The sequence below is a fragment of the Protobothrops mucrosquamatus genome, unplaced genomic scaffold, assembly GCF_001527695.2.
Source record: "Protobothrops mucrosquamatus isolate PMUCROS unplaced genomic scaffold, P.Mucros_1.0 scaffold527, whole genome shotgun sequence".
NCBI classification, from domain to species: Eukaryota; Metazoa; Chordata; class Lepidosauria; order Squamata; family Viperidae; genus Protobothrops; species Protobothrops mucrosquamatus.
In genome coordinates this window covers 456861-468876 of record NW_015386835.1, presented here as the reverse complement: position 1 = coordinate 468876, position 12016 = coordinate 456861, and the positions used below count along the sequence as shown (strand labels likewise).

The 12016-nt window shown below is 38.4% G+C and overlaps 1 protein-coding gene across 2 annotated transcripts; it reads right to left on the bottom strand.

Moving 5' to 3' along the window:
* Positions 1-4821: 4821 nt before the first annotated feature.
* GGPS1 (geranylgeranyl diphosphate synthase 1) lies at positions 4822-11437 on the bottom strand. Of its 2 annotated transcripts, none has more exons than XM_015816916.2 (4): positions 11198-11437; positions 8807-8909; positions 6749-6819; positions 4822-5793 (listed from the first exon to the last, which is right to left on the bottom strand). In XM_015816916.2, the coding sequence occupies exons 2-4, from the start codon at positions 8874-8876 to the stop codon at positions 5032-5034; spliced, it is 903 nt and encodes a 300-aa protein (XP_015672402.1). In that variant the 5' UTR covers positions 8877-8909; positions 11198-11437; the 3' UTR covers positions 4822-5031. The 2 variants fall into 2 exon arrangements, with proteins under 2 accessions (XP_015672402.1, XP_015672401.1); XM_015816915.2 differs by having other exon boundaries at positions 11368-11437.
* Between the last annotated feature and the right edge of the window lie 579 nt (positions 11438-12016).

Genomic DNA, 12016 nt, shown 5'->3' with positions numbered 1-12016 from the left:
GGCGAAGAAAAATTCCCTCATAGACTGCGGCAAACGGGCGGGACAAAACCANGAGAGGGCGGGCGTCGGTGTGTCAATCACTCATCGGATCGGGGGAGGGGACGGAACAGCTTGGAGCTGAGCCGCTGCTGTCGCCGTCGCCACCGGGATTCGGACGGGAGGGAGAAGCCTCCTCTTTGCGAGCCTTCCCTGCCTCAGAGCCAGGCCGGCGATCTCCGGAGGGACGGACGCGGGAGCGGGGCCCGGGCGATCGGGCCCGGCGTCGAGAGGAGGCTCCGTCCTCCTCGCTCCCCCCCCCGGCAGGTTTGGGGGACCAGCGAGCGGGCGACAGCCGTGGAACAAAAGGTAACGTTGCCCCGGGGAAGAGGCTGCGGGGCCCCGGCCCTGGGCGTTTCGCGGAGCTCCTCGGGGAAGGCCGAAGCCGTTCCGCAGGGGGAGCGCAGAAGGAGCGACGCGCTTTTGGGATTGTTGTTTTTCTGCTCGGTTGAGGCGGCGGCGGCGGCGGCTGCACTCGTCGCTTCAGCTTCCCGGGAACCGGGACCTCCGAGTGCGGGAGGAGAAAGCGGGCAGTCCCGCGGCCGGCTTCGGAGGGAAGCGCTCGCCATCGCCGCCCCCGAGCGTCTCTTCTCCGGCTTCCCGACCAGCTCGGCTGAAGCAGAGGGAGCTGCGGCTGTTGCTGAAACTCCTACCGCGGAGTCCGCCCCGGGGGGAGGGGAGGGGAGAGCGAGAGGGGCAGTTTGCGGGAAACCCCTCTCTGGTGCTACGGCTAATATTCCTTTAGGAGTTTATTTCATTGATGTGACAGTACTATAGGTTTCTCCTCTACGCAAAGGAATAACTTGAAATTTATGCAGTATTTCTGACAACTAGGATGGTTGCATAGTAAGTATGCAAGCGATTGGGAGCTCAAGAATTCATGTTTTGAGACAAAATCATTTTCTTATATACTCTTTTTCCTGTGGAACATACTTTGGGTAGTCCTTGACTTACAACCATTCCTTTAGTTGAGCATTTGAAGTTGCAACTGAAAACATGACTTATGACTGTTTTTTACAGTTATGACCGTATAAGCATCATGTAATCAAAATTCAGATGCTTTGGCAACTGGTTCGTATTATGCAGTGTCCTAGGGGTCCTATAAATCACCTTTTGCACCCTTCTCAACAAGCAGAGTCAATGGGGAATGGGGAAGCCAGATTCACTTAACAACCATGTTACTAATTAAACAAATGCAGTGATTCACTCAACAGCTGTGGCAAGAAAGGTCATAAAATGGGACAAAACTCACTTAACTATTTCACCTAGCAACAGAAATTTTGGGCTCAATTGTGGTTGTAAGTCAAGAACTAAACTACTGTACTGTGGCAGTTTACTAAGACTTTAGGATCTAATTTCAAGATTTCAATTTCAAGATGAGAAAATAATTATTAAAACCAGAATATTATGCAATGTAGTGAATCAAAACAACTAATAGAAGTTTTAAATAAGAGTTAAATAATATGGGGAAATTCTTGGTCCACAAAACAGGTTTTTGCATTTCTGTCCAGAAAAGTGTTCCTTTGGCTAACAAAATCAGTATGAGCTAATTAACAAGGCTTTTCTGGACAGTGTTTATTATTATGGGACAGATATTCTAAAACATAAAAACTTTGTAAGGCTAATAAATATTGAACACTTGAAAGCTGTAATCTTGGTAATTAAAACACAGCTGTTAATATAGTTTACCAGTTTATGATTTTCACAGTATGCTTTATTTCACCCACCAAATACTTTGGGAATGTACAATTTGTAAAATCATGTTTCTCCAACTCATTTCCAACAAATGTTACAACTTACATTTAAATACTCTGGATACTTTCCAATAACATGCTGCACTGATTATTATATTTAATGTACTTACTGCTTAATAAAATATTTAGAGATCTTTCTTTTTTTAAAAAAACCTGGAATTGGTAATGATACATAAAACCACAAGCCTTCAGAGCAAATTTGGGAGGCATTCAGTGAGGAATTATTTTAAGCTAGGCATTGGCAAACCATCAAACTCAATGCAGTTAATAAAGGGGACAAACAAAACTTGACACCTGCCATGCTGCAGATCCAAGCTGGCTTAATTTTGCACTTGAAATGTTTCTTACTTTTTCTGTTAATTGAAAAAGGAGGGCATTTATTTATGGAAATAACACGTGTCTTCTTGAGTTAATTACTTCTCAGCTCATGAAATACGGTTTCCTCTTTCCACAGTATACTAGACTGGAATTTCAAGAACCAGTCACTCTTGAGCTTGTCTTTGTCTGTCTCAGGAATATTGGCCAGCTATATTTCTGGAATTGTATTATGAAAACGGATGAGCTGAAAAGGAGCAATACTCCATTAATTGGAGGAATTATCTTTAGGGATAGAGACAATTTAAATTTTAGGATTACAATAACAGATGTTCAGCTATTTGACCTTGGTATCAATTTAGGAATATGACAGAATAGTAAGAACAATGGGCATTTTTTTCCAGCCAAAAATCTCGTCAATATTTGGGTAGAAAGATTGATGCTATAATATCATCAAAGTGATACTGGGTGTTTTCATTTGAGATTTTCTCCATGCTTTTTGGTAAATAATATTTTGCTGAATTATTAAACTGCTACACTTCTGCAATGTTATTGGATAAGGATAGCTCTAGGTTGCCCATACCAACACTCTACCTAAGGAGGGAAGGGGGAGAGCGAGATATAAAATTATTTGATTTTCAGCCTGAAATAGATGCTAATTACGAAGGCTCTGCATTGATTTGAATTTCCAAAAGGTCCTTTGGGTGTGAACATACCTCTTTCTGTGGCATCTTTTCCCAGGATCATATAGTTAAAGCATGATATTGGGAGAGTGAATTATAGAGTGATGCTATGTTTCTGCTCTTAATTTTGGAACTGAATCTGTAATTATATCACCAGCTATGTTAATTATAAAAAGTGGTTGCATTCTGCAAAATAGATACTATTTAACCATTTTTGTTGATTTGTATAAATAGCTGGTTTCATATTAGCTTCTTATTTTTTAAATATGTAGAGTTTACCTAAGCATCTGTATCAAATATATTATTTTCATACTGTATGTGTGGCAGTATCAGCCACTTTGTAGTGAGCAAAATCCAAGCCTAGCCAAAAGTGAGGCAAATGGGACTCCAAATAGAGGTGGCATAAATGTAATACATTATATTCATAAACCCACAAAAAATTAACATCAAAGATGGTAGTAAAATACCATTTGGCATAATCCTTTAGTTAATGGAATTATGTGTTTTAATGCATATTGCCTGCCTACATTAATTATACTATAAGGCTATCCTACATAATCCCCTGTACAAGTCAGACTTACCAGGTGAAATTATCTTGTCTTGGGGGGGGATAATTGATTACAGTTACCCCATTTTTTTTCTTTGCAATTACTTATTTTTGCCTTGGAATTAAGATTCTAGATCAACATTGATGTAGTTGCAGGAAATGGGGTTTGGAGAATGCATTTGTGTATTCCAGGGGTCTTCAAACTTGGCCTTTTTATGACTTGTGGATTTCAATTCCCAGAACTCCTCAGCTGGCTGAGGAATTCTGGGAGTTGAAGTCCACAAGTCATAAAAGGGCCAAGTTTGAAGACCCCTGGTGTATTCACTCAAGAGTAATAGCAGTATTCCAATATCTCAGGGGATGCCACAAAGAAGAGGGTGTCAAGCTATTTTCCAAGGCGCCTGAAGGCAGGACAAGAAGCAACGGGTGGAAATTAAGCAAGGAGAGAAGCAACCTAGAACTAAGGAGAAACTTCCTGACAGAACAATTAACCAGTGGAACAACCTGCCTCCAGAAGCGGTGAATGCTCCAACACTGGAGGTTTTTAAGAAGAGACTGGACAGCCATTTGTCCGAAATGGTATAGGGTTTCCTGCCTGAGCAGGGGGTTGGACTAGATGACCTCGAAGGTCCCTTCCAACTTTACTATTATTATATTATTATTATTAAGATTAGTTTCCAGCAGTTTGAGAGTGTACTTCTTGAAGAAAAGCAGTACCTCATTTATAAATGTTTTTCAGTAGCAAATAATTTGATTGTTAGGCACTAATTTGATTCCTTACTAGCTCTTGTTTTCCACATTTTCTAATATGTACAGTATATGAAATCTGAATATAGCTACCTTAAAAGATATGTGCCAATGTGCCAATGGTATTACAGGTAGTCCTCCTGCAATTGGGACTCAGCTCCATCATTAAACAACATCGTTGTAAAATGAAATGTCATGTGATTGTGCCAACTTATGACATCAGTTCTAGCTGCAGTTATTAAATGAATTACCCACAGTCATTAAGTTAATATCAAGTGACCATGACCAGCAACTCTCTGATTCCCCCCCTCCTTTATTTGCTTGTTGGAAGCTGTCTGTGAAGATCACAAATGGTGATCATATGATTGAGGAATTCTTAAAACATCATAAATGCACATTGCCAAGCACCCTAGTCATAATCACATGACTGGGGATGCTGTGACAGCTACTGTTTGAGGACAGGGTGTAAAACCTTTTTCAGCATCACCACCACTTTGAATGGTTCTTGAATGAGTGATCAGTAAATGAGGACTACCTGTACTTTGCTTTAGCAGTAGGAACTCTTGTCAAAAGCCTTCAATGTAGCATTGTGTTTTTGGGTATTACCATCCTCTACCCCCTTGATATTTTCTCATCTTTAAAAAATTAGATCATACTGCACTAGTTTTTGCTATGTGTCACATAATCAGAATTAAGTGATAATGAAATAAAATTACAAATCAAAATCATTGAGAAATGGGATTACAAATCAAAATCATTGAGAGATTTTGAAGCTATTTTAATGGACTTTTGTCACGATTTTGTATAAGCAACTGAAAATTGAAATTTCAAAGTACTATATTGTATGCACAAATCTCCAGTTACCCCTTAAGACCTGTTTCAGCATAATTCATATGAACAATTAGAGCAATTTCTTGATCCTTTCAGAAACATTCAATTGATAACTTTGTTAATTTTCATTGTCCTTGAACATTCTGCTTAAATGTTTAATTAATGCTGTAAGTTCAGGGTTGCCCCCAAGCAATCCAATTTGTTTATAAGCTTCAGCCTCTAGTTCTTCTAGTGTTTTCCGAGTATATTCAAAGGATCCCACATTCTCAAGGTAATGTACACAGTATTTTTTAATATCCACATTTTCAGTTCTCTGTCGCAGAATATTTTGAACCTGTGTGCTCTCTGGCCTTGACCATATTGCATGAATAGTTGGGAATGAGAACTTTCCTTCAGTTAGGTCTTCACAAAAGCTTTTGTTTTCACTATATTCTTTGGAGTGTAAATTTGCATAATCATCTCTAATTTGAAAGAAGAGCCCAAGAGTGTTAAGGAGTGGTTTCAGATCACTTTTATAACTGGAAAATAACTGCATAAGGCCCACGGCTAGTCCAAAAAGGCCACCTGTCTTTTGCAGAACCATAGCTTTATATTCTTCTTCCGTAGGACAGGTATATGTATCTCTCCAGTAAATATCCAGGCCTTGGCCCTTATGGAGTTCAAGTAATTGACGGGTGAATACTTTTACAGCATCTGGATGATCAAGTGTTAAAACCTTTTGTAGACCAAGGAAATATACAAAGTTTGCACAGTTTATCACAGACGGTATTCCATAAATGCTATGGGCCACTGGAAAACCACGTCGTAGCTTTGAATTGTCTTCTATGTCATCTATAAGCAAACTTGCATTGTGCAACATTTCTGTAACTTCGATTATAATCTAATAAAAAAGACAAAACAGTTTTATATTGCTATTATTCGTCTATATTTAGATTCCCTGATTATTTCAATTTTCATTTCTTCTTGCAATATGTTAATTCTCTCTGCTAATCAGGCTTTTAATTCCATCTTACTGACTGTGCCATTCCCATTGGAAGCACAAACCCTACTGTCTGTATTTCTATATTTTTGTTTGTATAGAATGGCTTTTTTAGTATGAACTTACACAATTGGCAACAGATGACCTATATGCACAATAACTCATAAATGAAAACAGATGATGTACTGTATATACATACAGATATCTAACGTAATGCACCTGACTACAGAATTAATGTTTATGATATTACAACACACATGTAATGTTCAGTCTTGTGATTAAAGCATTTAAAATGTTTGAAAACAGCAATCAAGAAATGAATGCTTTGGCTTGGCATGCTAACCAAGTTATTTATGTTCTTCTTCAACTCTCTTTCATCATATTACTTAACAGAAGAAGCAGAAATATATTTGATCTGACACATATGCCAGGAGACTTGAAGTAGAAATAGGCTGGGATATGTTTGGGAAAACTGCCTTCCTCATTGCATAGTACAAATTAGAGTGCAAAGTAGGGGATGTGTTTCAATAAATATTTGGCCCCTGATGAGCATTGATCAAGGTAGGCATCACTCATTTAAGTGTTACGTTAAGAGCCCAAAATAAAAATGTTCGGAAAGCCCAAACTGCTCTTTTCCTTGCTAACAACATTCTGTTTCAATATATCACAATCTGAAGCAGTTGCAGAGCTCAATATCTTGGTGTTGGCCACTACAGAGGTTTACCTATTACACTACTACAGTAACTTTAGTTTAAATATTTAGATTCAAGCAGAACAAGAAAAAAGTAATTATATTTCCCTTTGCCTTTTTAAAAATTGTATTAACTGTCAAATCAGTTTAACTGATATAACTCACCTGTAGTTTGTCTTCTGGAACATTCAACCAGTGATTAAAGGCTTGGGAAAGTTTACTTCTGACCTGTTTACCTATGATTTTAAAAAGAACATAGATAATACAGTGCATTTTCACTCCATATAATCTATTTGTAATAAGCTCTAGGAAATGTATTAAATGAATAGGGAGTTTTCAATCAAACTGCCTTGAGTACAAAACGTCAATATTTTGGAAATATTTCACACTTCAAACAATGTCATCAATTTTTATAATTTATACTATTGTATAACACCTTCTGTAAATATTCTGTCAGTTAATTTTAATATAATGTTAGACAATTAGGACTGATAATGCCCCACAGAATGAGTTTGACATTTTCGGAATAAAGACTTAGGTAGATGAACTACCAGTTTATTTACAGACCACACCTTATTATATTGTGTATCATCACCACTTGTCTTTGTTCACTCAGCAGAACTTTGCACAAGGCAGCTGCAATTCTTAAAACTAGCCAAATAATTGTAATTAGCATATTTTATCAGCATGATATTGCACAATATTTCCTATTGTTAATTCTAAAGCACTGCTAGCAGAAAGCTGAAATTGGATCCTATATCTCTGGGCTTACCTGAAAATCTTACAGAGTGAAGTCTTTTTTTCCAAGGACTGGGACTCAAGGATTGCATTGATATCAACCTTTAATATCTGGAACTTTCCAGAAGCAAAGGACAAGAGAATTTTTTTTCCTATACCAGGTTTAACCTCAACATTCATAAAGGGTAATTTTTGTTAGGACAAACTCAAAAGTCAAAAAATAAGCTTTCAAGAATTCTAGAGCTTTTCAGGATGCTACAAAAAGCAGATAGGAGAGAAAAATCTGACTTCATATAGAAATCTGTAAAGCTATAATTAAAGGAGGAGACATATTTAAACAATTAAATATTCTTATATGTTGCTGAGTAAAAAGATTAAGATCTTAAAAGCAAACTGGTTAACACTTGAGTTAAAAAAATTATTTGCTCTGTTTTTCTTTTTTTAATATCCTTGGGGTTTGTCCTGGTAAAAACAAGCAAGCACTAAAAGAGCAATTTCAATCCCTGGCTACTCCCTTCACCCATTTCTGTTGCTTGGTCGATCACAAAAAATAAAGTTAAAGTCTATATTTATATTTAATGATAAATGCAACTATATTATGGCTTTGCATGGTGATGTGTATACCAAGCTATTACAGTAGCTAATCACTATATTAATGCTTAAAATTATATTCATATGATATTAGCTCTAACCCAAACATGATTTTTTCTTTATTTTGCTAATAGACAAAATGTAAATTAAAATTCCAGTCTTCAAAGCACTTTTTGAATAACCTCTCTCTCCAAATACGCCCCCCCACACACACACATACACACATGGCATGGCAATGTCACTGATGGCAATGTCACTGATTTTAAATGAAAGATTAGGGTACATCCCATGATATTTTAAATAACTGAAATTAGTATTTAATCCATAATTTTGACTTTAGTCAAGCCTTATGCAAAACACAATGGGTGCATTCATATATCCCACTAAGCCATAGTTCATTAACAAAATGCAACTTGGTCAGTCTATACAACATCCTAAATGAAAGCAATTCATATTAGGCTGGGTTCATACGATATACAAAGCAGTTTAATTTTTTGCTTACCATATGTAAGTGATCTGCAAAAAGAAACTGGATTTTTTAAACCATTATCTGATCCCATGTTTGTTACTATCATTAAACCCAGAATTTTATTTTTGACAGAAAAAAATGATTCAACCATTATCAATTTACTCATCTGCAAGACAAGTTGATTTGCTCAAACCATTGTTAAAATAAATCCTGGTTTATATGTTAAGAGGCATATCATTACAGAACAATGCTATGTAGATTGAAAACAAGAGTACAACATGATGATCAGGTACAATGGGAACAAAGTGAAGGCTGATTTGGGGAATAAATGAAAAATGTGTAGCTCACAAATCAAAGAGATTGCTATGGCTATCCCAATTTATATATTTTCATACATCACTAATATTCAAACAATAAGATATTACCAGGAAGCTGAAGCAGGTAGTTGTATGGCTCTAAAAGAATTCTCTTGGATGAATCTTCTAGTTCCTCCATTTTAAAAATATGTTTCCAAAGCAGTGCCTTAGTCTGAAGAAAGAAAAAGAAGGAAAGAAAAAGAAAGAAAGGTTATAGATTCTTAAAATATATATGACTGTAGTAATAACATATGATGTAGGCAGGAGAAACAACAGAAAATGTTGCAAAGTGTGCCAATATAGAAGTGGCAGGTACTTCTTTGAAGTATTTTATGATGTCATTTCAAGTAACCATTAAACACACTATTCAAGATCAGCCAATCACCATATTACTGAGAAGATACTACAATGAAAATTTTATGAGCATGTACCTATTTATATACTAATAAGTCTAATAATAATTTCAGAATCCAATACCTCATCCTTCAGATTGAAATATTGCATATGGGACACTTAACATTCTCAGATGTTTTTTAGTAGAGTTCTTGTTTGAGCTTTATCTCTTTTTTCCTTCTCTCTGAAGGCATCTTACTGCACTGCAGCTGCTGTGCACTAAAACAATTTATCTCAGGCAATTTAAATACAGAACCTGTAGTCATAATATGGTGTGTGCCAATCACACACACACACACAACCAAGCTAGTAGTTTCCTAGCATATAATTTCTATTTCCCAAAAGTTTTACTTAGTTTACTTAGTTTTATATAGAGAATAATATATACTACTGCAGCATTTTAATAATAAAATGACCAGATTAACAATCTACTCTAAATTCACAAAGCATCAGAATCCATGTATTGAAATGAAAACCTGAACCGATAAAGCCTCAACTCATATCAATGCACTCTAAATTAAGCAGGTACCGAATACGGAATTCCCCAAAAAATTGTAAGCCAAAATTAAGTGAACCAGAAATTAACACACGATGAAGCCAATACAAGGGTGGGGCTACACACTTGGCAGATGTTTTTATAAAGTAATTGCAAATTTGTTCAGTCTAAATTTCCATACTTTCCGATATGACTTGAGAAATTTCAGCAGGATTTGAACTGTACTTCTCCATGGAATACTGCTGAATACTAGTGCACAGAATAGTAAACTAGACTGAGCAATCAAAACAAAACTATTAAATAGAAAGAGGAAGTGGTACACTTATATACAGTACTGCACTGTTCCCTATAGTCACTGGGAGTCAAATGGAAGCTATAGTACAGGTAGTCCTCTACTTACAACAGTTCATTTAGAAACCATTAGAAGTGTTAATGGCACTGAAAAAAAGTGACTTATAACTGTTTTTCGCACTTACAATTGCAGCATCCCCATGGTCATGTCATCAAAATTCAGCTGCTTGGCAAATGCCTCTTATTTATGATGGTTGCAGTGTCCCAAGGTTATGTGATCACCTTTTGCGACCTTCTGACAAGCAAAGTCAACGAGGAAGCTAGATTCACTTAACAACCATGCTATTAATTTAACTGCAGTGATTCACTTAACAACTATGGAAAAAAAGGTTGAAAATGGGGCAAAATCACTTTAACAACTGTTTTGCTTAGCAACAGAAATTTTGGGCTAAATTGTCGCAAGTGTTGAGGACTACCAGTATTGTATTTTCAGAGCTCCCGTGGTTTGTGAATATTCTTTTAAAAATTATATCACAAATTCCATACTGACTTGTGTAATGAAAAAATATCAGTTTATTAAACTACTGAAATCTTAAATAAATTTGACATTGACTGCTAAAATAAAATTTCAAACTTCCTTAAGAATTTGAACAGTAACCAATTAAACCTTAAGTACTTAATCCTACTTTATCTTTGTTTTTAAAATTAACAAAAAAACTGGACAAGATACATACAGTATTTCCCTTTCACAATGAAGTCTTAATTTGTTTTCTTAGGCATCTTTATCCTACAATTTAGAAATGTGAAGAAGTCCACCAAGAAATGATTCGATAATGTACTTAACTAAAAACATTGTATCCTTATAGCCCAAAATACGCTTTAGAAACTTAATGAAAACGCACCAAAAGACATCAATATTTTAACTGGAGCTGATCTTGCGTGTAGGAAATAACGAGACTTTGTACTTAAAAAAGAAAATCCACAAAATAGACCCTCGTTTTTTTCTTTACACTAATCAATACTTCAGACTGAACAATAAAAGTGATTACACCTCCCCCAACATATATTAAACAATAAAACTGGCAAAGGAAGAGGCAAAAAAGCTCTTAATTTGCATTAAGAGAGAACAGCCTCTCATGAACATCGACCGATCCCGGGAAGCCGGCAGTCATATTTGCACATAAGAGCCGCCCACTTTTCCTGCCAGCTCAAGCGAAAACACCGAAAGAGGAAGAGGAGGCAAGCAAGCAAGCGCGCCAACACCCTCCCCGGCTGTTTACCAAGGGGTGACTTCTCTCTCTCTCTCGTAAAGGACCGCCGCCTTTTTCTATTGGAGCGACAGAGACCTGATAGCAAATAGAGCGGGGAAGCACGGAAGGGACCCGCCACTCGAATAGAAGAGGCTGTCGAAGCGAACGGAGATTCAGTGGCGCGGCGGCTTCAACCTTACCGCGGCCTCCTCGGCTTCCTCACCGGCCTCAGCCACTCCTCGGCCCGCCTCACTCTAGTAGCGAGAAGCGCAAACCCCACCCCTCCCGCCTAGACCGCTCCTCCGCCCGATGGAGGGAAAATGCGCCACCGGGGCCTGTTGGCGCAGGCGCGAGCTCCTCCCCTCCTCCCGTTTCGAGAAGCCCTCTTCGTCTCTCTCCCCCTCCATTTTCTCATTCTCCTCTTCGCCCTCGCGAGGCATCTCGGGAGCTGTAGTAGCGGCGAAGAAAAATTCCCTCATAGACTGCGGCAAATGGGCGGGACAAAACCATGTTACCCAGAAGGCGCCACGAAGCCGAGTCTCTGTTTCCATAGAACTGGAGTGGGAATTACATCAGCGTTTCTGAGGCACCGGCTAATGGCGATGGCGAGTAGGCGGGCCGCTTGGGTCGCGCGCCAATGGGAACCGGGCAAGGCGGGGGAGAGGGCGGGCGTCGGTGTGTCAATCACTCATCGGATCGGGGGAGGGGACGGAACAGCTTGGAGCTGAGCCGCTGCTGTCGCCGTCGCCACCGGGATTCGGACGGGAGGGAGAAGCCTCCTCTTTGCGAGCCTTCCCTGCCTCAGAGCCAGGCCGGCGATCTCCGGAGGGACGGACGCGGGAGCGGGGC